We start from the raw sequence: 24,713 nt of genomic DNA on the forward strand, positions 1-24,713 counted from the left end.
CAGGGTAGCTGGTTTCAGAGGAATCAACTTGGTTCTACCAAATGCAATTCCAATTTGCTTAGAAGATAACTTGTCTGATGAGTCAATTCTCGGCAGTGCTGATATGCAGTAGAGAGTAGGTTCAGCAGGAACAAATTAGTATTATGTTACACAACACCATACTACACTATAACACTTATTTGTACATATGTTAATATAGATGAAAGATGAAAGTCTACTGTTAGATATGTAATGAAGAGTACATTAAGATAATGCCATAGGAACCAAATATTTTCCAGAGGGTATACAAATATTTGTACAGAGAAAAAATTATCTTTGTCAAATTAGTGTACCATAAGGATTTAAATTACAACTATTTTTGTACAAATTTCGTTTATATACCTTTCGCAACATCACTATTTATTCTGATGTTTGTAATTATAACCTTAATTTTTCTCTACTAATTTCATTCTAAGAGGAAAGTCTGTATATCTGATTAAACACAAGTTCTGTTATTGTTACAAATGAAGTTAATATTTAGTAATTTTGCAGATATTAATGAATCTTATGAATAACGATAATAAAAAATGACATTTGTTTCTGATATGTTTAGAATTAACCTAGAAGTGATAAGGAAACAATGACAATCCAAAGAGTCCGGGCTGCCTACCCAAGAATCAACATGTGCTCATAATCGTATGAATGGATACCAACATTTCAGTGTAACTACTGTCACTGTCTTCTCTTCTGTCCTGTGTATGGAGGCAGCAAGTTCCTCCAAAATGCTGGTATTGCAAGATTACATGGTATCACAAGTCACAAGACCACAATCATAACTAGATAGGTAGTCAAAACTTCACCTAGCAATTATGTAATTTAGTGCAAACCAGGGCAGAGAATCCAACCACATGCGTACAATTTCACAGCGTGTTCTGAGCAAGCAGCTTGGCACAGTACTGACATATGAATATAAGGGTTGAAATTTTAAAAGACAGGCATGTGACCTGAACCAAAATCCTGAGAGATCTAAACCTACAACTTTTGTTGGATTTTAAGTATCATCACTTAACTCAACGTTGCAAATGTAACATAGTGAAGGAATGCTACTGCCATTATAGTGACACATGCTTTTAATTGCACTTACTTTCAATATTACAGGCAACAATTTGGATTGAACCCAGCACCCTCTGAATACTAAATTTGTATGCTAATCATCAGGGGCAGCACTGATGTTTACAAACTTTATATGCAGAAGGTTCTGGGTTTCAACCAACCATTCAAATTAGTAGTGAAAACAAAACAAAAAGTATGTCAGTTCACTAACATTCCATCACCTGAAGGCAGGAGCATAGCCAACTCCCAGTGTATATTAACTACACCTCAGGCAAAAGATAGCAGCCAACACAACTGCAGCATAATGGATCAACAACTGTCTCAAATCTTTAACCAATCACTTTTTTTCTATACAGTTGTATTCATGATTGAGTTAGAGTCAATACAGAAAGTCCGAACTCTTAACTGAATATGTTTTCAACCATACATAAAACCTACATTGAAATATCACTTTCGAATATCATTATCATCATATTTGCTTGCCCTTTTCAAATGGGATGTGAATGTTCAATCATTACATGCAAAGAGAACTTAAAACAGTTATGCTGATGGACAAAAATTTAATTTTCAGCTTCACTGTAACAATTTCACACATCCAGTTGGTTCTGAGTTTCACAGCATTTTGTGGTCATGGGATCTTAAATTCACTTACCAGGTATAGATCTTTTGTATAAATTACCTTTTCATATTTTTTAAAAGAGACATGTGTTTGTATAACTTATTAATATGTGGTGCAATCCAAAAGTTCCTGAAATATATTAATAAAAACTACTGCATCTTACCTAGATCTTATTCTGTACCATCACCTTCAAAGTAGTCCCCTTGGGAGCGCATACACCGATCCCAGCGTTTCTGCCACTTTTCAAATGCATCCTGGAAGTCTTTCTTTGTTAGGGTGTTTAGTACTGTCTGCGTTTCCGCTTGAATTTCCTCAACTGTATCAAATCTTCGCCCCTTCAACTTGATTTTCATCTTGGGGAAGAGAAAGAAGTCGCATGGAGCTAAGTCTGGCGAGTACGGTGGGTGGGGAACAACTGCCATTTTGTTTTTAGCCAAAAATTCCTGCACAATGTAAGCCATATGCGGTCATGCGTTGTCATGGAGGAGTACCCAGTCGTTTGTTTGCCACTTCTCTGGACGTTTTCTCCTCATGTCCTCCCTCAAACGCCTTAGAACATCGCGATATAACTCTTTATTGACTGTCTGACCAGGAGGGACGAACTCCTTATGAACAATCCCGTCAATATAAAAAAACAGAACATGGACTTAATGTTGCTCTTGACTTGTCGAGCTTTTTTTGGCCGAGGTGAAGAAGGACTCTTCCATTGCAACGATAGCTGCTTGCTTTCAGGGTCGTAGCCATAAACCCCACTTTTGTCACCAGTGGCAACCTTCGAAAGTTTGGATCCTCTTGAAGCTGTTGCTGTAGTTCCCTGCAGATTTCCAAGCGATGCTGCTTCTGTTCATTTTGCAGCAGTTGGGGCACAAACTTCATTGCAATCCTCCTCATGTTCAGTTCCTCTGACAAAATTTGTTGACATGTACCATAACTTAGTCCCAAGGTGTTAGAGAGGTCTTCGATGATCAGTTGATGATCTTGCAGAACCAGATCCCTATCTTTTGCGACATTTTCTGGTGTTTTGCCCGTTAATGGCCGTCCCGAACGATTGTCATCATCAGTCAATGTTTGGCCATTTTTAAAACGCTTATACCAGTTGTAAGTTTGTGTCTGGCCTAAACTGTTTTCACCAAAAGCTTGCTTCAACATTTGGTGCGTTTCTGCAGCAGTTTTCCCAAGTTTGAAACAAAACTTTATACAGACACGCTGCTCTCTCAGGTCAGCCATCGCAAAACCGCAAACTCACGGAAACACAACAATGGAAATATGTTCACCAACAATAAACCCAACCACTCAACTCGACGCCGCTTGCCACACTGATTCAAGAAGGATGTGTGAGGAGACACCTAGCGGTATTTCGATGTACTCATAACCATTCGCATGCAAATTCAAATTTCGGAAACTTTTGGATTGCCCCACGTATATGTATTTTATACTTTCAGCATTCTCAAGCATCAAGCTTCTATAGAAAATTTGCTGTTATAAAAAACGTGTACCTTGGCAATAATGTGGGTAAGTGGTCAAATGTGTAGTGTAACACTGTTCTGAATTTTAATTTAATCAAATTTTTCTCAAATGTATGCCTCATGAATTCAGTTTCTATCTGTCGGAAGTTTTTACAAAACTGAGTGTTACAGTAACAAATTTGCAACACTATGTTCATAGATTTACTAGAAAGGGAAACAAAAGAGTGTTTCAAAGAACACACAATATTATTTACAGTTTAATTGCATTGATGTTTTACAGTAAGGACACACCGAAGCAGAAGCCAAGTACTCTACATACTCAGAATTCTTCAGCTTGAAGTTTTCAAACAATCCCTTCCATGATGTATTGTTATCTAACCTCAGTGCTTATACAAGGGGGAACATTGTGAATATATCTCCTCTAATTATACATACATAAACATTTCAATGGACATTCTACTAATATTTCTGTAATATACAAATTAGTGACACACATACAGGTGGTAGCGTTAACATGTTTCAGACACATAAGAAGATATGAAAGTCACGGTCACTAGCTGGTTAGGTTCCACAAACAACTTTTGGTGTGACGCAGAATTCATTTCTGGTGCCAAAATATGAACCAATCCTTACATTGATCAAAACTGATGTATGCTCTGTGATGGTGAATTATGAACTGGAAAGGACTGAAGAGTTACCATTATAAAGTCTTTTGTAAAGTACTATTTCAGCAGAATATGAAGACCTGTTCTTGTACATGCCTGGCAGGAGTTAAGTTACAATTTGCATCAAACAAGTGAGCCACGAACATCAAACTGGGCAAATGCATCAATCCTGATCTCACATTATTGTGTTATCAGAGTTATATAAGTTACTGGAGATTTCATTTTATAAGACTTAATTTGTATTGACACTCAAGAGTTTGTACAGAATTTCTTCACAACCACTTTTATTCTGCAAATATGTTATGTCCCACACTTAGGTCAAGAGACTGATAAGAATACCACAGTCTACAAACATACTGTCTCAAGTCTCTGTGCAGCCTGACAGTCAACAGTAGCATTTAACTTAATGAACATCTTCTCTGGAAATCTGACTGATGAATGGCCACACCACTAAAATGTTGTCCGCAATTAATGCAGTACTCCACCTTCCAGTTTTAAAATTTAGATTATTCAAGCAATAATGTTTTCAAATACCACTTTAATAGGCTATGTACACTGTCACCATGGGAATGTATGTTTTCAAATTAATGAAAAAGAAACAGAATGAAAATCTTTTAAATCTATGAACAAACCTCTGGCTACAGTGTTGAAATCCTTACCAAAAAGAAAAATGTTAGAGGGTCTGCTATATGCAACATGGTTAGTACACATCACAGTGGTCAATAATCATAAACATGTACTTGAATGGTGGGAGTTATGTAATGTAGTTTTTCAAAAGAGAAATATTTCTGACTAATGTAACAAACCTATAGAGCACTTCTTATGCAATAAATATAACAATGCCTAAAACCTAAATTCTAATCCTTATCAATTTATTGGCCCCTCTTTTAAAATTACCGTTTTACAAGATATAAAAGATAAATTTTCTTTAACAAATCTAGTTTACTTTTGACTACCTCAGTTCAGTATAATTTCTTGTTACTGGAATATGATTCGGTCTTTACAAGGAATCATATTACCATTTCCTTGGTCTTTAAGTGTTGGGCTTCATTTCTTATTTGGCACTCAGCTGGTTACAGAGTATGGAAATTTCTATGCTCTTTTGTCAGGTAAGGAGAGGATAAATGCATAGAATTTAACATCATTATTAATTCAGACATTTAAAAATTAACTCTCAAATTAGCATACTTTCTTTTCACACAGAAGTATTTAAAAATTCCTGCATACATCAGAACCATTTTTTTAGTCAGAGAACTTAAAGGTCCTATATGAAAGAACACAACCTCTGGCTGAAAATTTAGTAAGACGGAGTTACAAAAATACTCTCTTACAGACCGTTTTTGTATCCAGTCAACCTCAGTGAACTGTGAAAAACGCAGTTACACACTATGTCAGGGGAAAGTAAGTTTGTAGCATGCAGCCCTACCCAAGATACAGTGGTTATGCTGGAAAATAAATATAAACATAAAGCAATATGCTCCATCTTTTAAAAATTACAACAGAAGTATAGCTGGAAAAAAAGAGGATAATCAGGTCCTAAAATGTGTGTTTCACTACATGCTCCACACACATCTGGAAACAAAAAACATCATCAGAGGAGAAAATTTAACAGAAACAGAAGCAAATTTAAGGTGCAATGGATAAGCGCATGCTTCAATGTACCTGGAAATAAAGAAAAGAAACACAATCCAGAAGTAGACAGTAAGAACAGTGTTCTTGTAATTACATGTAGGTTGGGACCAAAGGAGAATCTATGTTAAGCAACACATATAAGGAGTGATGGAACTGTGCAAAGTGCATGCACTTCCACCGACTAGCTTGGATGCTGTGACCATTGCAGACCTAGGCCAGCCCTAAGACCTACCTGTTTTATTTTTAACATGTAGAGATGGTTTCAAATCTTTATTACACATGTCGCGATCCTTGCAACATCCTATTACAAAAGTGTCATTAAGGGTATTGGCGTAATGACACAAGATGGGGTTCTCAGGTGGATAGACTAATGCTTTCTCCAGGCACCTGTTTTTAAACACAACACACAGAAGACACAAACATGGATTAGGAAAAAAAAAGTGTGAGTTCCAAAAAAATGTAAAAAAAAAATATTAAGAACATGCCACAAACATAAATTGCATCAGTCAGCCAGGGTCTTAGGGGAGTAGCCAGTCCAGCCCAGCCATTCATCTTATTTAGTTTCAAATCTAGACAAAACACAATTCTCTGCATAAAATGATGCTTAATTATTCTGGTCTCATATTATAACAGGTAGGGGAAGTACTGTACAAGGAATCACAGGTTCTGGTTAATCTACAATACTAAATAAACTACCTTATCAAAGAGACTACTGCCCATCAAGGCTGTTGTGTTGCGTGTCATTTGTGTTCTGCCCAGAAACGCTCTACAACAGACATGGAAGCAACAACTCTCTGAACATCACACATTTCATGACATATTTTCAAGCTACCATTTCCATCTATTCCCTAACTCCAAATAGAAATGTGAGAAAACAAAACCACTACACCTGCTATTGAGCTGTTCACTATGTCTACTATGTTAAGGATACAAATTCACACAAATCACAAGAAAACTGCACTCAGTTAGTAAAGAGTAAGTTGTACTTCCACAGCATCATGTCCATACGAAACTTATCACACCTAGCCATACGACACACTGTAAGAGAGCATGAGATTAATACATTAATAGGTTGCAGCAAGCTATCGTCACATGATGAGGGAGCTGATGGGCGGGCAACGCAAAGGGATGAAGCCCACCTTACCTGGCATCAGGGATGTGTGAATGGTGGTAGTGGTGGTGGTGGTGGTGGTAGTGGTGATGGGGGTGGCCAGAGATGGGACCAAAGAGGAGTTGCACCAATCTGAATTGTTGCAGCATTCAACTTGCATCTCAGGCGTCTGACGGCTGTACACTGAGCACTCAATAGGAAACTCCCTCGGGAAAAAGTTCTTCTTGTTTAGACACCTTCACAAAACCCAACACACAGAAAATACATGTACTGCTCTCAAAAACATAAAAGTGCTACATAAGTGAATCAGTTTTGTGTCACCAATAAAATAATGATGTTGCTGAAAACTTGTATAAACAAATTTTAAAAAACTTAAATTATAAGTTCTCTTTGAAAATGTCATCAAATACATGCAGACAGAGTTTTTAATTTAAATGTTACTTATTCTCAAATACTAATACAAGATTGGATTTAAAGCACATGAGAAATATAGCTAATTGTGATTTACATAAATGATACATAAATCAACTGTCAGAGAAATGGACTGATTTGCAGAACATAGTTATGTAGAAGTCAATTCATAATCACTGTGTATTTAAGATACACTTCTATTAATAATAAATAAACAACATAACATACACTTCTATTAATAAAAAATAAATAACATAACATAAATAACACCAATAGTTCCAGATTATAAGCATACAGCCTAAAAGAGATGTCAAATTATATTCAGTATCCCAACTGCATTGCACATAATTCACTTGTAACATTCAAGATACAGTAACACCTGCTGACAATATAATTTTAAACTACCTATGAAGGTTGAAGTGCAGAGAAACATTGCTTTCAATAACATGAGGTACATGGAAAGTGTCTGAGAAGGGACAAGTTACCTTAACATTCTATTTGCTCTGTGAATGAAGAAATAAGAGCATAAGAATGCACTAAACCATGTCATGAACTTAAAGACACAATTTAAAGAGTAGACACAGAAAATTATGTTATACAGAGAACCCCCTTTTAAGGTCTATTTTAGCAGCACTGGACCTGAAGAATAAAATGAGGGCAATCTTAAATGGAGCTAACTTAACATTTAAATTATTAACATGTGATCATTGAAACTGAACGTTAAATGAGGAAAAGTGAAGGAACATTAAATGGGGGATCTGCTGTAATCTGATATTAGCTGAACACAGTTAAACAATCAAAATAAACTGTTAATTAATTATTATTTTTTTTTTCACAAATGGTTCTACTTTTCTGTTTCCTACATTTTTTATAGAACAAGGAGTCACTATTTTATTGACAGAAATATCTACATTTTCTGGAAGCACAATGTGACAGACATTAGAAGGCTGACACATAACAATATTATGCTCAAACTGGGCCTTCCAGAAGATGCACATTATACATTTCTCATATTTCTAGCCTTTTAATAAGAATACAGAAAATAAGTTTACCACTGCTTGTGAAGCTGTGGTCAAGAATAAACGTGAACAAATTTTGCATGAACTGAATGATTCCTACAAAATACTCAATGATTACATGTGTTCAGCATAATCATAACCATATCATACAGTGCATCCTTTAACTTCTATTAATGAGAGTGAAACAACTATTCAAAAAATATATAGTTCTTATTTATGGCTCAATATACGCAGCTCATGGCAGAATTCATAGCCTGCTTTCCCAATGAGGATTCCAGTCCTACACATTATGCGTCGCTAATGTCTTATTTAGGTAATGTAAATTTATAACCCTATAAAACAAAAACTCTGTGATCTGTAGTCTGCAATCGAACTATACCGACCGAGCAACCACTGCTTGTCGGCGAAGTTAGTGTCAATTTAGCGGCCTCCGTAGTCTAGAGGTAACATTCCCACCTCATGACTCGTGGTATGCGGGTTCAAATACCCGGAGGAGGTCGTCGAATTTTTAAGGGCAGAAAAATTCAGGGAACAAGCCCTCCAGGAGGGACTTTAAGCTGTGTGACCCGTGTCGTAACTTTACGGCATGTAAAAGAACCTCATATCCCGAAAGGGGATCACTGAGCCAAATTCCAGGACGTTTCCCGCCCAATAATAGTCTCTAAGGCCTCTGACAGATGGGGGAAGCATTATAGATACTGCTAAGCAAGTGGCCAAACTCGCTTGCTCGGTGGGACTGATGGTAAGCACCATTTATCGGTAGGGTATAGAGACTGGTAGAATATCACAGAGGGAAGCACAATAGATCAAACTGGTCGCGGTGCATGGGGAAACCCACCCTCTCTAAATAACTAACTAGTGCCAATTTTAGCGGATAGAGGGTGTCATGTGGTCAGCGCAATGAATCCCCAAGGTGGTTAATTTCGGTTTTCTACACTGGAGCCGCTATTTCCTTGAAAATAGCTTCTCAATTATCCTCACAAGGCTGAGAGGACCCCGTTCCAGATCCACTACTTCTCAGAAAAATTAGGTAGCGCCGAGAATCCAACCCGGTACCTCTGGATCTGTAGCCAGGAACTCTGACCACCAGACCACAGAGGCGGTCTTTATAATCCTAGAAAATAATGTAATTTAGCTACTCTCTGTACAGATGGTCATTTGACCAAATCCTGGTCACATCACATTTAATTATAACTGACTGGAATTTTAAGTATGTAACAAATTATCACTATTATAAATATAACTGGTATAAATAATAATATTCATGACCCTCCGCCATTAATTAAGGATGGAAAAATGGTTAACAATAACCAATATATAGCAAATGCTTTTAATTTATATTTCAGTACTATGATGGATAATTGGTTGGACAACTCACATATAACTTTAGGGTCAATTTTAAATAAAGGTAAGTTTTTTCGTTACTTATATTCAGTATCCATAGGACCCAATCACTACACAGATTTTTTAGGCGTGACTCTTGACTCGACATTATCTTGGCAAGAGCATATAAATAAGGTGATTACTAAATTAAATTCTGCTTGTTTTGTTATTAGATCTCTTAAATTGTTTTTAACTATAGAAGACTTAAAAATTGTATATTTTGCTTATATTCATTCTATTATCACGTATGGTGTTGCCTTTTGGGGAAACACAACTAATAGTAAAACTGTTTTTATAGTACGAAAAAGAATTATAAGAAATATTACGAATGTGAATCCTAAAATATCTAGTCAGGGACCTTTTAGACCCCTAAATATACTGCCCTTTTATTCACAATATATTTTTATTGTATATTATTTTTGTTTTACTATGTTTCAGTGTTATATGAAATATTGTGATTGATACAAAGTGTCCTTGATTACATAGTTTTATTTCTTGACAAGGTTGTGTGTTATAATTGCTACATTTTTAATAATGGCCTACTTATATATCTGTGGTGACTTGTTATCACCTGTATGGATTACTTGAAGTATCAACAAATTAAATTAAATTAAATTACCATGAGAATACCTTACTACTTATGTCAACATTACATTTGCCAGTCATAATCTCAAAATTTTGAACCTTTGCACTGTTCACAGCTGTCATTTGTTTATAAACAATGTTTCATACAGAATTTGCAAGAATGTTTATGATCTATTTCAGTATCAAAGTTCAAATGTCCAGCTCCAACGGTTCATTAGTTATCAGCAACAAACTGAAAACTAAATAAAGATTTCATTCAGTTAACATTTTGTTTTACATTCTACCTTAACAAGAAAAAGTTGCACATTATCTGAAGACCTCTTACCATATAAAATTTCATAACAATATATCAAGTGGCAAAAATGTCACTCCCACCCCAAAATTTTATTTATCACCCACATAGCAGGACATTAAAAAAAAAGAGGTTAGGATGGTTTTTAATGCCTCAGCACTCAATACAGGTTCAAAAGTTGAAAAAAAGGGGATTCACATGCAACATGGTGTTTTCCTAAACCTACTTTCTCTACTTCAGAAAGGGAAGCAAGCCAAGAATAACTGTAAAATAAAATCATGTTCTTGAGCGTATACTTTCTGGAAAGTTAAACCATTATTCACACTTCAACAGTTTCTTTAAGCAGTCCTCAAGCAATCATGTAAGTTTAAATGATTTTTAAGTGCCTAAATATATGCAATTGGTCTGCAGTATTTATCTAGTCTCACACTACTGATGACACATAAAATTAAACTGAAAACAAATTCATCAAACTTTAAACTAGAAGATGGGACATGCAGTAACCAACAAGTTTGCTGACAAATCTTCAATATATAAATCCACTACATAAAACTACTGTCTGTTAAATGTTTAAAGAATTTTATAAATTCCACACCATTTGTCTTATCAGAGTTCTTCATTCTGTAAATGAATTGGAATACCAAAAATGATATAACAAGTGAACTATTCCAAAGGGTGACAAACATATAATTTAATGCCAATTAAGCTACAAAAGTCACAATAAAAATAAATAAGCATAAATGAATAACAGGAGTTATCAAATATATGTATTTGGCAGAAAAAAATATTTATTTTAGAGTATTCAGGGTTTATGGCCCACGGTTTTCTCTGAACCTTCTTGTGGACTTAATATTCTTCACATTTGTCAAAGGTGGGGAATGGTAAAGCATGTAGAAAACTCCACAATTGTCTTACATGAAGATGTCAATGAAAATGGACTGACCACTACCTTAACAAATTTAGAGCATGGCCTTAATTTTGTTATTTTAAAAAAAAAGTTCAGTCAAATCTCTTCTATGACACAAATTCAGAAACACTGCAAAAATAGCTGTAACAGTTTACCCCTTCAGGAATGAATTCAAACCTGAGAAGCATGGTATATTAACATTAACACAAGTGACTTCTCACATTAATGCATTTTGATTAAGACTGAGAAAAAGTACAAGTCATCTCCGTGATTAATTAAGTAAGAACCATGTCATAAAGATGTATGGGAGGTAGAGATATAGCTCCATGCCATAAACACAGCAGAGTAAGATACAGCTTGACGTATTGTTAACCTTGGTTGTAGATGGAGGTGAGAGATGAGTTTCACATCCTGGTTTCTTTATCTTAACCTTCCCTTCAGAGGAAGGTGTGTGACAAGCTTCATACCCTGACTGCTTTTCCCCTAAGTAAAGGAGGGTGGGTGTGTCTCAGAGCCAGTCTGGATGCAGTGGAGAAGAGAAAAAACACTTAGCCTGCCACGAATTTAACCCCAATTCTCTGATCATACAGCCTATAACCTAGTCACTATACTGTCCAATCTATATATATATATATATATATATACATAAATACACAACTTTTACATTATGAATATTAAACAACACTACACTACAAAATATGTCATATTCTTGTTCAATCAATACACTTCTTTCTAAAATGCCAATGTCCTGGCTTTACAAAACTGTCTGTTCTGCTGTTCAATGTCACTGGTAATCCTTAGCACATTAGATTTCCTGTATACAATATAAGTAAAATAGTAGTAGCGGATGTACTGAAAGCATGATATTTTCTGGGAATGTAGCAGCTACTATTGCATATCTCAAACATTTGAACATAAACAACTTTCTTCTATGAGAACACACTTGTGAAATGCCAAAATATTTTAAATGTAATTTGAAAATTATTCAATATATAGCATAACATCCCAGTCCCACTGTCTTTATTATATACATACCATACATAGTCGATCAATTTCCTATCGAGCAATTTCCTTTCAAGAACCAACACACAATAAACAAGCTAGGTAATAATTTCTACAATCTCCAGTTCCAGGTGATGTAAAGCAGAGACACAATCTTGAAAAGTAATTCAGGAAAGGTCAGGGTCAAAGGACTAATTCAGGAAATTGGCAAAAGTAATACAGCAGGAAATGCTGTAATAAAGGATAAGTTAAAAACAGATTCATAGTTTCAAATAAGGAAAACATGAAAAATGACACAAGAGTTAATGTGAATGGAAATGGATGCTGGTTGGTCGTAAGACCAGGTGGGACCTATAAGGAACCCCCACACATGGCTAACCTCCTGAGACTGGCTAAACCCCAGAACCTGGCAACTGGACATAACACAATGTACAGGATCCATCCTCCTGCTACATCCAGTACTCTCTTGCCTGCAAGAGAATAGACAGTCATATCACCCATTTAGTATAACACACAAAATTGCTAAGGAATTTTTGTAAGCCAAGATCATATGTGACTGCACAGGTACCTATATTCTGAATAAAAACAAAATGGTAATATTGTAGTTTAAGTACATGCAGAAATTCATATTAGAAGCAATTTTAAGCATCATCCCTGGTACAAGAAAAGTACAAAATTTAAACTGCATACTGTATTCTTATAATATATTCAAATAACTCACCTCAACAATCTTTTCCTGCTGCACGTGACAAATTATCCATACATGTCAGATGTCATTTGTTTACAGTTAAATAACTGTCTAACTGTAAACCATGAGTAACTTATTAACACATCTTAAGACTAAAATACCCCAACTCAATATCTAAACATTAAATGAACGAATATAACTGTATTTATCATTGGATATTTCTTGGATCCATCGTTATAAAACAATTTACAGTAGTCTCTCTGTACATATTACGTACTCAGCTTCATCTGGAACTTATAAACTTACTATACATGAATATGGAAACTTACACTACACTCATATACATGTGCAACAATTTCCACAAGAAAAACAAAAGTACATGATTTTGATATTAGTACTAGAATCAATTACCACTGTGTCATCTATTCAATATTTATCATATTCTCACAAAATAAAACAACTCTCATAAAATGCAACAAATGCAAAATAACAATCACACACCTGTATGCACGTGTAATAACTCCAGTGTCTTTTTGCAAAGAGGTAGATGTGAAGCAATACCCGTCTGTGACACAAGTAAAATTTCTGTCGGCACAAATATCGCAGTGGCATAGTAACCCTAAAACAATAAACACAAACATCTGTTAACAAGCAAAACAATTAACACCATTACATTACATGTTCTAAAGACCTAATGAAAAGAGAAGAACAAGGCATTCAGAACTGTAACTGGAAATGCTATCACATCTTAAATGATTCGTTCTTATTTTCTTTGATGACACTGTATCACATGCCAAGACTATGTGTCAATGGATGAGCTGGGAAGATAATCATTAACGGTTAGTAGCTATGGCATTTGGAAGGAGGCAGTCATTGCCCATTTTGAGAGGCAGAATTTGCCTGGAAAGACTGTCAGAGCAGCCAGAACCTCAGCTGAGATTCTGACCAGGTTGTACACCTCCACAGCAGTTACTGCTACACTACACTACTCAGTCAAATTCCATCCTGAGATTTAATCTACACTACATAACAACTGATGCTACACAAATATATGAGGGGGGACCCAAAAAGAACCGGAAACGACCTGTTGCGCGTGCATGCTTTGTAGTTACGAGTTGTGGTGCTAGGTGGTGTTAGCTGGGGGTCTCCCGCAACTGTTAGTGAGCTGGCGTCAGTCTGAGTTAAGTGGTTTGTCTGTGGTGCTCTGTTGTGTGCGTTCCTATTTCAACCCTTTGGTGATTAGTGAGATGGCCGACCAGAAGGAACAAAGAGTGTGTGTGAAATTGATGAAGATCGTCGAAAGACCATTGACCAACTTTCTGAGGAAACGAACATCTCATGGAGCACGGTCCAGCAAACTTTAACCGAAGGTTTGCACATGAGACGGGTGTCTGCAAAATTTGTTCCTCGCTTGCTCGGAGATGACCAAAGAGAAAACCGCGTGAATGTTTGCCGCGACTTGAAGAGTGAAGTGCAGTTTTCCCTAACAGAAAGCAAAATTTCACGCACACTCTTTGTTCCTTCTGGTCGGCCATCTCACTAATCACCAAAGGGTTGAAACAGGAACGCACACAACAGAGCACCACAGACAAACCACTTAACTCAGACTGACGCCAGCTCACTAACAGTCGTGGGAGACCCCCAGCTAACACCACCTAGCAGCACAACTTGTAACTACAAAGCATGCGCGTGCAACAGGTCGTTTCCGTTTTTTTTGGGGTCCCCGTTCATACAACATGAAATAAACACAGAAATTAAAGGTCTCCCAAAATCTAAAATATGATTGATTATTTTTTCCTATCCTCAGCTATGCAGGTAATTACTATAGTGTTGAGGCACAGATAATCTTACAATAGCATCTTAAAAAAATATGCAATTTGGATGTATTCATTAACATAGTGTTTGCAATATTCCATTCTCCTAAAACAACAAAGTTCTGAAACTAGGCGGAATGGTAGAAATTTATGAGATTGCTGGGAGATAATAGGGGCCAGAAAATATGAATAAATGTTTATTCATTTCATCACCCTTCTCAAGTTCCATTTATCACTTTCTACAAAAAATTCAATAACTGTCCGTTCATGTACACATTCAATTATTTACACCCAACATCATCCTTACTTCTAATGTAAATCATTGAAGAGCAAAGATTCTATAAAATTATAAGCTCTTTTCAGCTCGAATTTTACATTATATTTTACACAAGTGTCTGATAGTGCTGTGGAGGCTTGAACACAGTTCTACATATGTCAGGTAAAGGTGTCCCATAATTACTTAAGCACTATGACATTAAGACATAGGGGGGAGTGGAGATATAGCTCCACCATTCTTGACCTTGCCACTAGATCAAGGTGAGTGATCAATTTCACATCCCGGCCATTTTACCCCCAGGGAAAGAGGCCCCGGTACCCACTGGACAGGATGTTGGGTAGGCCCCACAGCTGGTGTGGATGATGTGGAAAAGAGAAAATTCTTGACGCTACCAGGATTTGAACTCCGACCCCTCAGTTGTTCAGTCTATAACCTGTCGCTATACTGACTATGCTATCCAATCTTTCAATAAAAGGGAAAGGGTTCTTTCAAGGAAATCAGCATACTGGATTACAATGACACAATTCACTATCACATATGGTTCATCATCTATGATTCCAGCCCAAAAGCTGATGCCAAATCTTTGATGAAATGAAGAATATCAAATAGCATGAGAATCCTCCAGTGCCCATTCACATAGGCTGTGGAGACTGTCTACTCCAACCCTTAAAAATGCTGTTTCATCACTCTACAATAAACAGCACAAAAAGTCAGGTTCATCTACAATTTTGCATAGAAGCCACTGACAAAATTGCAGGCTAAGATAATCATCTGGATGTAGCCCTTGCTGAAGGTATACTGCTCCTCATACAGCATCAAACATATATTCATTCAGCACAATTCATTTGTCATGGCCAACATATGCACGTTTCCCTCAGACTGCAGTGTATCACTGCCAACAAGTCTGCTGGGTTGCCTACAACCTGGATACTGAGGCCAGTATTTACCTCATTCAGCTATGGCATTTTCACATCACAAAAACCATCATCTCATTTTGCAGTTGTCAGTGCTTTGTCATCGGAAGTAATATGGGTCATAAATATATGAAATATCGTAACTCTGAAATGGTGGTGAATCAGACAACTCTTTATTTACATTTCCTACTCCAAATTATCTTCTAAACAACCTATAAAGCGTGGCTCTAGGACTTTGAATTTCCTTGCATAAGCTGCCTCTGTGACCCATTCTCATACACGACACACATACAATTTTCTGGTAAAATGATATTGTAATTGCCCAAATATTATTACAAGTGCAATTTTGGAAAAAAGTTGTTAATTGTAACTTATGACATCTTACATACTGGTGAAAACAAATAAGTGAAATGCATCAGACACTAGATCTTTTAGGTTACAGGCAATACAAGTAAATAATCTGCTACCATCAAATCTTATGCCACAAAAGATAACAAATTTGGGAAAATTTGCACACATGCAGATATATTCTCTTAAAACACGAAGTTCCAAGAAGAATTAATCAGCTACTTTCCTATTGGTACATATTTTATACTTGATACGATAAGTGGTGAAAATACTTTATTATGTACAGGTAAATAAGATGACAAAACAATAATATAAACTCTATTCTTATTGAACCTGAAAGCAATAAAACAATTTAAAATGAAGATGTTGCCAGAGCCTCATCAGTGAGAACAGGGTGCACCACAGGAAAGCAGGGATGGCTGTAGGATATGAGAGGCTTTGTGAGAGAGGCTACAATGTTGGTATTACTGATGAGACAGATTTATGGAGTATACAGCTGAGATGACCTCAAGTGGCATGATATACATACCAAGTTTCATGATGAGTTCTGGTATTCAAATAATATTAAGATATTTATCTCAACAATTTCAGAGGCTGCAATATTAGTTCTACTGATGGGAGGGATTTATGAAGTATGCCATTGAGGTGGTTCCAAGTGGCATGATATACATATCAAATTTAATGAAAACTGGTACAGGTGTTGAAGCAAATATTTAGGTTTTGGATCAGCAATGTCAGCAGCTGTAATGTTGGTATTAACAATGGGGAGGGGGGGGGGCAGATTTAAGAAGCACGCAATGAAGTGGCTTCATGTGGCATAGTACACATACCAAGTTTGATGAAGACTGGTACAGGTGTTCAAGCAATATGAAGGTTTTGCCTAAGCAATTTTAGAGGCTGTAATGTTAGTATTACTTATGGGAGGGATGTATGAAGTATGATGTTGAGACGGGCTCATGTGCCAGTATATATACCAAGTTTCATAAAGAGTGGCTCAGGCATTCGAAAGCTGATGGGGTGATACACACACACACACACACAGAAAGCAAGGTGATCTCATAAGCTTATTTCTTTTTACAAAATAAGGGAAGTATGCAAAAAAAGGAAAAAAGTCACTAGCAGGCAGACCACTATTCCTGACAAATCTATAATGCATAAAAATGAACGAACACTGCAAACAAAAGGTCTGTAGTGAATGTAATACCTCTTCAGTAGCTGCTCACTTGAAAAAATATAAAAAAGGCTGTGTACTAGTCCTTATCTAATCAAATATGCAAATAGGGTTGTGGGACAAATTGTAAACTCAACCAGATAATAACAACTTGGAATTATAATGTTACCACGCAACAGAGAAACTACACACTGACTAGCTTCAAAACGTGAACAATCTGCCTAATATTTACCTTCCTGTGTTCAATAATTGCAAATATACAGCATGTTGAAATTTCAAGTTTTCCGTAAATTTTCCCTTGTTTTCATTCATTGAAATGCTTAAACTCTGGTCCTCATTATGATGGAAAGCTCATTCTTGTACTAAATAAAAGCTCCCAAATGGGGCTTTCATTTGGTATGTTACAATATTTTTGGATACATTAGCACACTGACCTTAACCTCTGACTTCAGTTTAAGAATAACATATATCCAGATTCATGCAAATTTTCCCATAACACTTTGTGGTCATTTGAATACAGCTTTGGAAAGTATCATGCTGGGAAATGAAAGTGATGAGATGGTATGATTTTCTGTATGTGACCTGTGAACTGTACAGACATGATATAGGGCATAATTACTCAGCCAGCCTTTCAGTTCATACCTGACACCAATACAGTTAAGTTGCATTTACTTTTTTGGCAAATTCTTCAATGATTAAGCAAATGAAAAACAAAAAATCAAATTATTACTTCTGCCAAGTTTACAATTGTGGCAAGTGTGTTTCAAAACACTGTTGTAATTCCATGCTAATGGGATGAACAAACCATAAACCTATATACACAATTATAAATTCTTTTCAAAACTGCCCCAAATAAATCCACCGAACAGGTCCTCTGAAGTAAGCATTATGTGCTAGCCAATCTTAATTCAGAGCCCAAGCTATTGTACTAAACATTCAATTAATCACACTACATCTTATGTTGAAGTGCCACACATGGGTTATGCAGTGGAATAAAGTATGTTCATGTATGACAGCTATATGAGAAGTGGTTGTGTAAGGGAAAGATGGAAAATATTCCAGTATAAATTTCAGGTAGCTGCAGTTTCAAATACAGATCCACTGCCATTCATATGATTGTAAGTAAATTAAGATAGACCGGGTCACTAATGGACAAAAAAAGAATGAAATCAAAGCGACACTTCTGAAAGAGATAATGGATGAAATCAATGCTAGGATTAAATATTTGTCTCAAAAATGCTTACATAAGAGATCAGCTTTCATAAATGTTAGCACTAACTGCCAGAAACTTCTAATATTTAAACCACACAAAAGCAGTAGCTGGAAAGCACTTAACACATAACCTCACTCATGGTTTGTAAATTCAGCTACCAGTTAGCTCAAGTTAACATCAGGAGCATCTTCTCTCCCCACCTGAGTGGCCAAATGACATTAGGGTGGCTCTGATGACTGCACTGTACATTATCGCCTAGTTTCAAACGATTCATGCAACAGCCTTTTACTCATAATGACAGCTGATGAATGTAGTCTATCTATGCTATCACTGAAGCACACACTGCAGCAGACAAAGAGTAATGATAAATGGATCTCTGAGACCTAACCCTGACAGAGGACTCTCCCATGGAAAAGCAGTCTTATTTTATTTCATGCAAATTACTTCCCAAATATTTTCACCTCCACATCCATGCTCTATTAAATACTATAAATGGAACCAAGGTTCTGTGGATAAGCTAAAGCTCATTCAGTACTGACCAAAGTTCTCAGTACAGAGAAAACAAGAAATTTGTTCATAATTTCCATATCCACATGTTACAGATTGGGGGCACACAGTAGCGTAGTTGGTTGGGGCACTATGCTACAAGCCGGAAGGTCAAGGGTTCAAGCCCCCATGAGGTCAGTGGATTTTTTTCAATTGACCTAATCCTTCCAGCTGCACTATGGTCCTGGAGTCGACTCAGCCACTAACATAAATAAGTACCAGGAATATTCTTGGTACTCATTTCTGTCAGAGGCTGAGACGACCCCAGGGCCATAGTGCAACTGGAAGGATTAGGTAAACTGGGGGGGAAAAAAATCCACCTCATCAGGACTCAAACCTGCGACCTTTCGGCTTGTAGCGTAGTACCTCAACCAACTATGCTACCGCGTGCCTCATATATATGCAACAAATCGTCAGCTTCAGCTTGTCATCCAGCATTCGCTTTAACATGACCTGTTTATCACCACACCCCTTTCCTGATAATGCTCAAGGATCCCAGAATATGTGGGTACAACTCTTCCCACTGTCAATTTGTGACTTGAACTTCTTCATGACAGGATATCAAGTGTCAACATTTCATCATCTGATGTCTGCACTCTGGCTCACAGTGGCAGAACATGTCTCATCACCAGCGCAAATGTGACTCAAAAAGGAGTCACGATCCTCATAATAGCATTTCAGAAGTAAACTATGATGTCCAAAAAGTTACACCTATGCTGTTCTGCAAGTTTGTTGTGGCACTCATCTTTTATAGATTTCTCGGAAATTAAGTCTGTGGTGTACGTATGATTCCGATGGGAGAAAACCATGGATAACCTACAACCAGTCTGCCACTCCATCCATAGTCACCCACCTGCTGTAGTGAATTAGTGTGCAGGCTTCTTCAAGCCTGACAACCTTACTGCCATCTGTGAGCCGATGGTATACAAAATATGTGGAAGCCTCAACGTCTCACAACCCTATGGGCCTTCGTGGCCTGTTACAGGGATAGCTTTACCTTTTACCTTTTATATATGGCCTCTACCTCTAGGGTCTCGGATAGTGTAGTTGGTATGGCAACTGGCTATGGGCTGGATGATCGAGAGGTCAGAGTTCGAGTACCAGCAGGGTCAAGAATTTTCTCTTCTCCAAGTCATCCAGCCTGGCTCTGGGGTCTACTCAACCTCTTATCCAATGGGTACTAGGGGCTCTTCTCCCGGGGGTAAAGCGGCCGGGGCATGAAGGTGACCACTCACCTCCAACTAGTGCCGAGCTCAAGAAAATGTGGATCTGTACATCCACTTCCCCATACACCTTCATGGCATAGTGCTTAATTTCTTAAGCACAGGAACAACTTTACCTCTAGGGGTGGAAAGGAAGCCAAGCAAGTTCCCAATTGCTTCATACTGGTTTCTTGCTTCACTCACTCTTTAAACCCATAGGTTGATGAAATGTGTTACTTTGAAACTTTGGTCAACATTCACTGAGCTACATATTGCTGTGCCTCCAGAGATGAAATTTGTTCCTTCAGGAGTATATGTGAGTGGCTGCCTAACTGTTCTACATCAGTGACGCTTCGCCATTTATAACAGTGTTATTCCAAACGTACAGCTGCAGAAAAATACTGTCACCATACCATGCCGAAGCACTTCAATGAATTTCAGAACCTCTTACATCTATGGTAGCGGGCACATTCAGCAGTGGGGCCAGTCACAAAAGAAGACATGAATATTTCACATGTAATTTCTGACTTACCGTAAAATTTAGAGCCATAAAATAACTGAAAGCTACATGAAATATCAAGAGGTGGAATTTTCTCAAAGTCATTGCCTGTTTCATACATGCGGTCAGTTTCATAGATGTGCTTACCAATCACAAACTAAGATGAAACAAAGTCTATGAATACTTGATAATACCCAATATTTACAAATTAAATGTATTACAGTATTTGAACAACTTTAAATGTTCAATGGACAAATCCATCTCAATAAATGTCATTGTCTTATTTGTATATTTCAGCAGCTTTATGCATCTGATGATAAATCATTTTTCTTTTTACTTGTGAAGAGCAAGTGAGCCTATTTACAAGTTCACTATTAACCTCCATTCATTCATTCATTCATTCATCTGTAATCTGTCAAGATGACAGGTCCACAGTCTCTTCCAAAACAGTTCCTCCACTTGATGCGATCTAGAGCTTTCTCCTCCAAGTAAAATAAAAAAGGACAGCATAGTCTTGAATACGAATTCTTAAATTTTCAAGAGAGGTGCATAACAATTTCACAAACAGAATATCTATTATCCATACAAATTAAACAATTGTTCAAGCCGGGATAGCGTAGTAGGTATAAGGACTGGATATGGGCTGGACAACTGAGGGGTTGGAGTTCGAGTCCCGGTAGGGTCAAGAATTTTCTTTTCTCTACATCAGCGTAGTAGGTATAAGGACTGGATATGGGCTGGACAACTGAGGGGTTGGAGTTCGAGTCCCGGTAGGGTCAAGAATTTTCTTTTCTCTACATCAGCGTAGTAGGTATAAGGACTGGATATGGGCTGGACAACTGAGGGGTTGGAGTTCGAGTCCCGGTAGGGTCAAGAATTTTCTTTTCTCTACATCAGCGTAGTAGGTATAAGGACTGGATATGGGCTGGACAACTGAGGGGTTGGAGTTCGAGTCCCGGTAGGGTCAAGAATTTTCTTTTCTCTACATCAGCGTAGTAGGTATAAGGACTGGATATGGGCTGGACAACTGAGGGGTTGGAGTTCGAGTCCCGGTAGGGTCAAGAATTTTCTTTTCTCTACATCAGCGTAGTAGGTATAAGGACTGGATATGGGCTGGACAACTGAGGGGTTGGAGTTCGAGTCCCGGTAGGGTCAAGAATTTTCTTTTCTCTACATCAGCGTAGTAGGTATAAGGACTGGATATGGGCTGGACAACTGAGGGGTTGGAGTTCGAGTCCCGGTAGGGTCAAGAATTTTCTTTTCTCTACATCACCAAGGCCGGCTCTGGGGCCCACCCAGCCTCATTTCCAATGGGTACAGGGGGGGTTCTTACCCTGGAAGTAAAGCGGCCAGGAAGTGAAGCTGAGCACTCACCTCAAACTAGTACTTAGGTCAACAAAATGTGGATCTACACATCCACTCCCCAATACGCCTTCATGTCATAGTGCTTACTTAGTTAAGCATAGGGACAGCTTTTACCCTTGAAACATTACCTGGCAGGATTCCAGAAATTAAACTTAAATCTACAGCCATTTAACAATACAGATTTATCTATAGGCTCATGCTATGATTCATACAAATTTTCTTACATTCAACACCATTTCCATTAACTTCCTGCAGGAACTGGACAAACATATTTTGAAGCCATGACCATAGTTAACTCAAATTACAAAAGAAACAGAAGATTCATATAATGATAACATTTTATTCCCACTATGTAAAAGAACTGAAAATTAGATCCAATAAAGCATGACTGGTACACAAGACTTATTATAACAAGAATGGATGTAGCACTAGCTAAAATTGTGACTGTATCATAGTTAGTTTTATAAGTATAAAAGTAATAATGACATCATAATCACAATTCTTCCTCTATCAGCCCAGAAGTGTTACAAATCAGGTGCAATTTCAGGATGGAACATGATCCTGTTTCTGCTCATAACAGATCTAACATATCAAATGCATGGTACAACTGCATTACACACAGACAAACCTAACCTAAGAATTTTGTGGCAGTAACACGATAATCACCATAAGACTACAGCTACAGAAACGGTTACCAAAGTCTGAAGAATATGGGATGGTACAACCATTGCAGACATGCCTAAAAATGTCATGTGTGTGAAACCAATTAAAAACCTTGGAAGTCATGGTATAAAAATTCGAACTGTTTCAGTTATGTTGTACAACACTTTTCCTTCATTGCATAGGGTATAAATTCCGCATCGCAGCCCATAAGAAACAAAAATGTTAATAGTAAAAAATACGGTGGCAAAAAACTACTAGAAACAACCTATGGGAATTTACAAGAAGCTGAATGACAGATGGTCTTCCTTCATTCTTACAGTATGCTGTAACTTGACCATATGCTGCTACAAGAAGAAAATGCAGCAAATGATGCACAGTGGAGCATACACTATAATATCAACATTTATTTTACACCTTAAATAAAAATTTATAAATTATTCAACTGGATAAACAACCGCAGTCATGGCCAGCACTGCTCTATCCTATAACCTTGTTTCTACATAAAATGACTTTAATTGGTAGAATCCAAATAATCTCACAAGCCGAACATCATTACTTTGCTTTGTCACTACTAAAGTAACCTTTTACCGAAGACATTCACTCCAAATGTATCTCACTCACCATGGACAGTTCCTCTGTGCAGATAAATAAGTAGTGTTAACGACAACAACACACTACTGCGGTAGGAAGACATTTTCCTATCACTCAAGACTTTTACGTGACGATCATGATTATAATATGAAAATCGTTGAACATTTTTCCAAAATGTTCTTTCTATCTATGCCTGCACGACGATCAAACACTTCCATTACTCTCGTCTCACTGACACGACCGACACGACCTCACCTCAACCAATCATGAATTCGATATTTAACAACTCGAAGAGATATGTCTTGTATTCATCCGCAGAATGAATCTTCTTGTGGATGTGATGATTGTTACTTGCCTCTAAGCGTCTTTTCTAATCTCGGGGTGTTTTGCGACAAACTTTTAAAATCAAATATCACCGCATTACTAAAAAGACAATTACCATTACGTAAATAAGATATCGATGATACAGCTAAAACTAACTTCACTTCTTACATCCGATATTATTACGCGGGAAACATGAAGTAACAATTTGGCAATCTTTCTGCAAGCATACTAGTCTATGATACTACAATTAATTTTGTATAGCTGTTTATATGTACCGATTTTGAGTTAAATGCCTCTTATACATCACAGCTATAGGAACTGATGGTCTTGGTAAGCAAACATAAAACTGTGAATGAATCTTACGCATGTCACCAAACCAAAATATGCACAACGGTACGTCGTACGGTAATCTTCCTGCCATAAAACACAAAAAGCGAACAACACTTATACAATCTGTTCCTAAAAATAGGCAGTAATAGATGGTAAACAAAAACCAATTTGCTCTTTTTACTTGATTTTTACGTTGTCACTGTACATTGATTTTACTCCTCCAAAGTAAAATACATCGTCCCTATATTCACTCTTTGAGTACCAGTACCTTCATGATATGCACACAAACTGTATATAGTTCCCCCTTTGGCGCTACAGCCCCAATTTGGGCCTTGGTCTACCTCAATGAAACTCTCCGTTTCACTTCGGTTTTTCTAGATCTTACACATTCGGTAGGACTCCTTGGGTGGGTGATCAGCTCGTCGCAAGGCCTCTACCTGTACACAAACATATAAAAACGCACATATACACACACAAACACCAAACATCCACGCCCCGAGTGGGATTCGAACCCACGGTCCCGGCTTCCGAGCGAGCGAAGACAGTGCATGCATTAGACTGCTCGGCTACCGTGACTGGCACTG

The 24,713-nt window shown here is 37.3% G+C and overlaps 1 protein-coding gene across 4 annotated transcripts in view; it reads right to left on the reverse strand.

Moving 5' to 3' along the window:
* Positions 1–23,894, reverse strand: part of LOC111861802 (TGF-beta receptor type-1) — a 54,725-nt gene extending 30,831 nt beyond the window's left edge. Inside the window, exons 1-3 of one of the 4 annotated variants that reach the window (XM_023846663.2) lie at positions 23,506–23,894; positions 13,374–13,491; positions 6,619–6,821 (exon numbers count right to left, since the gene is read on the reverse strand). In XM_023846663.2, coding sequence (XP_023702431.1) covers positions 6,619–6,821; positions 13,374–13,491; positions 23,506–23,578 — 394 coding nt within the window. In that variant the 5' untranslated portion in view covers positions 23,579–23,894. Of the gene's footprint in view, positions 1–5,706; positions 5,862–6,618; positions 6,822–13,373; positions 13,492–23,505 lie in introns of all 4 variants that reach the window. The other 3 variants (XM_023846665.2, XM_023846664.2, XM_023846666.2) reach the window with 3 other exon arrangements.
* Between the last annotated feature and the right edge of the window lie 819 nt (positions 23,895–24,713).

The sequence above is a fragment of the Cryptotermes secundus genome, unplaced genomic scaffold (genome assembly GCF_002891405.2).
Source record: "Cryptotermes secundus unplaced genomic scaffold, Csec_1.0 scaffold598, whole genome shotgun sequence".
Taxonomy (NCBI): Eukaryota; Metazoa; Arthropoda; class Insecta; order Blattodea; family Kalotermitidae; genus Cryptotermes; species Cryptotermes secundus.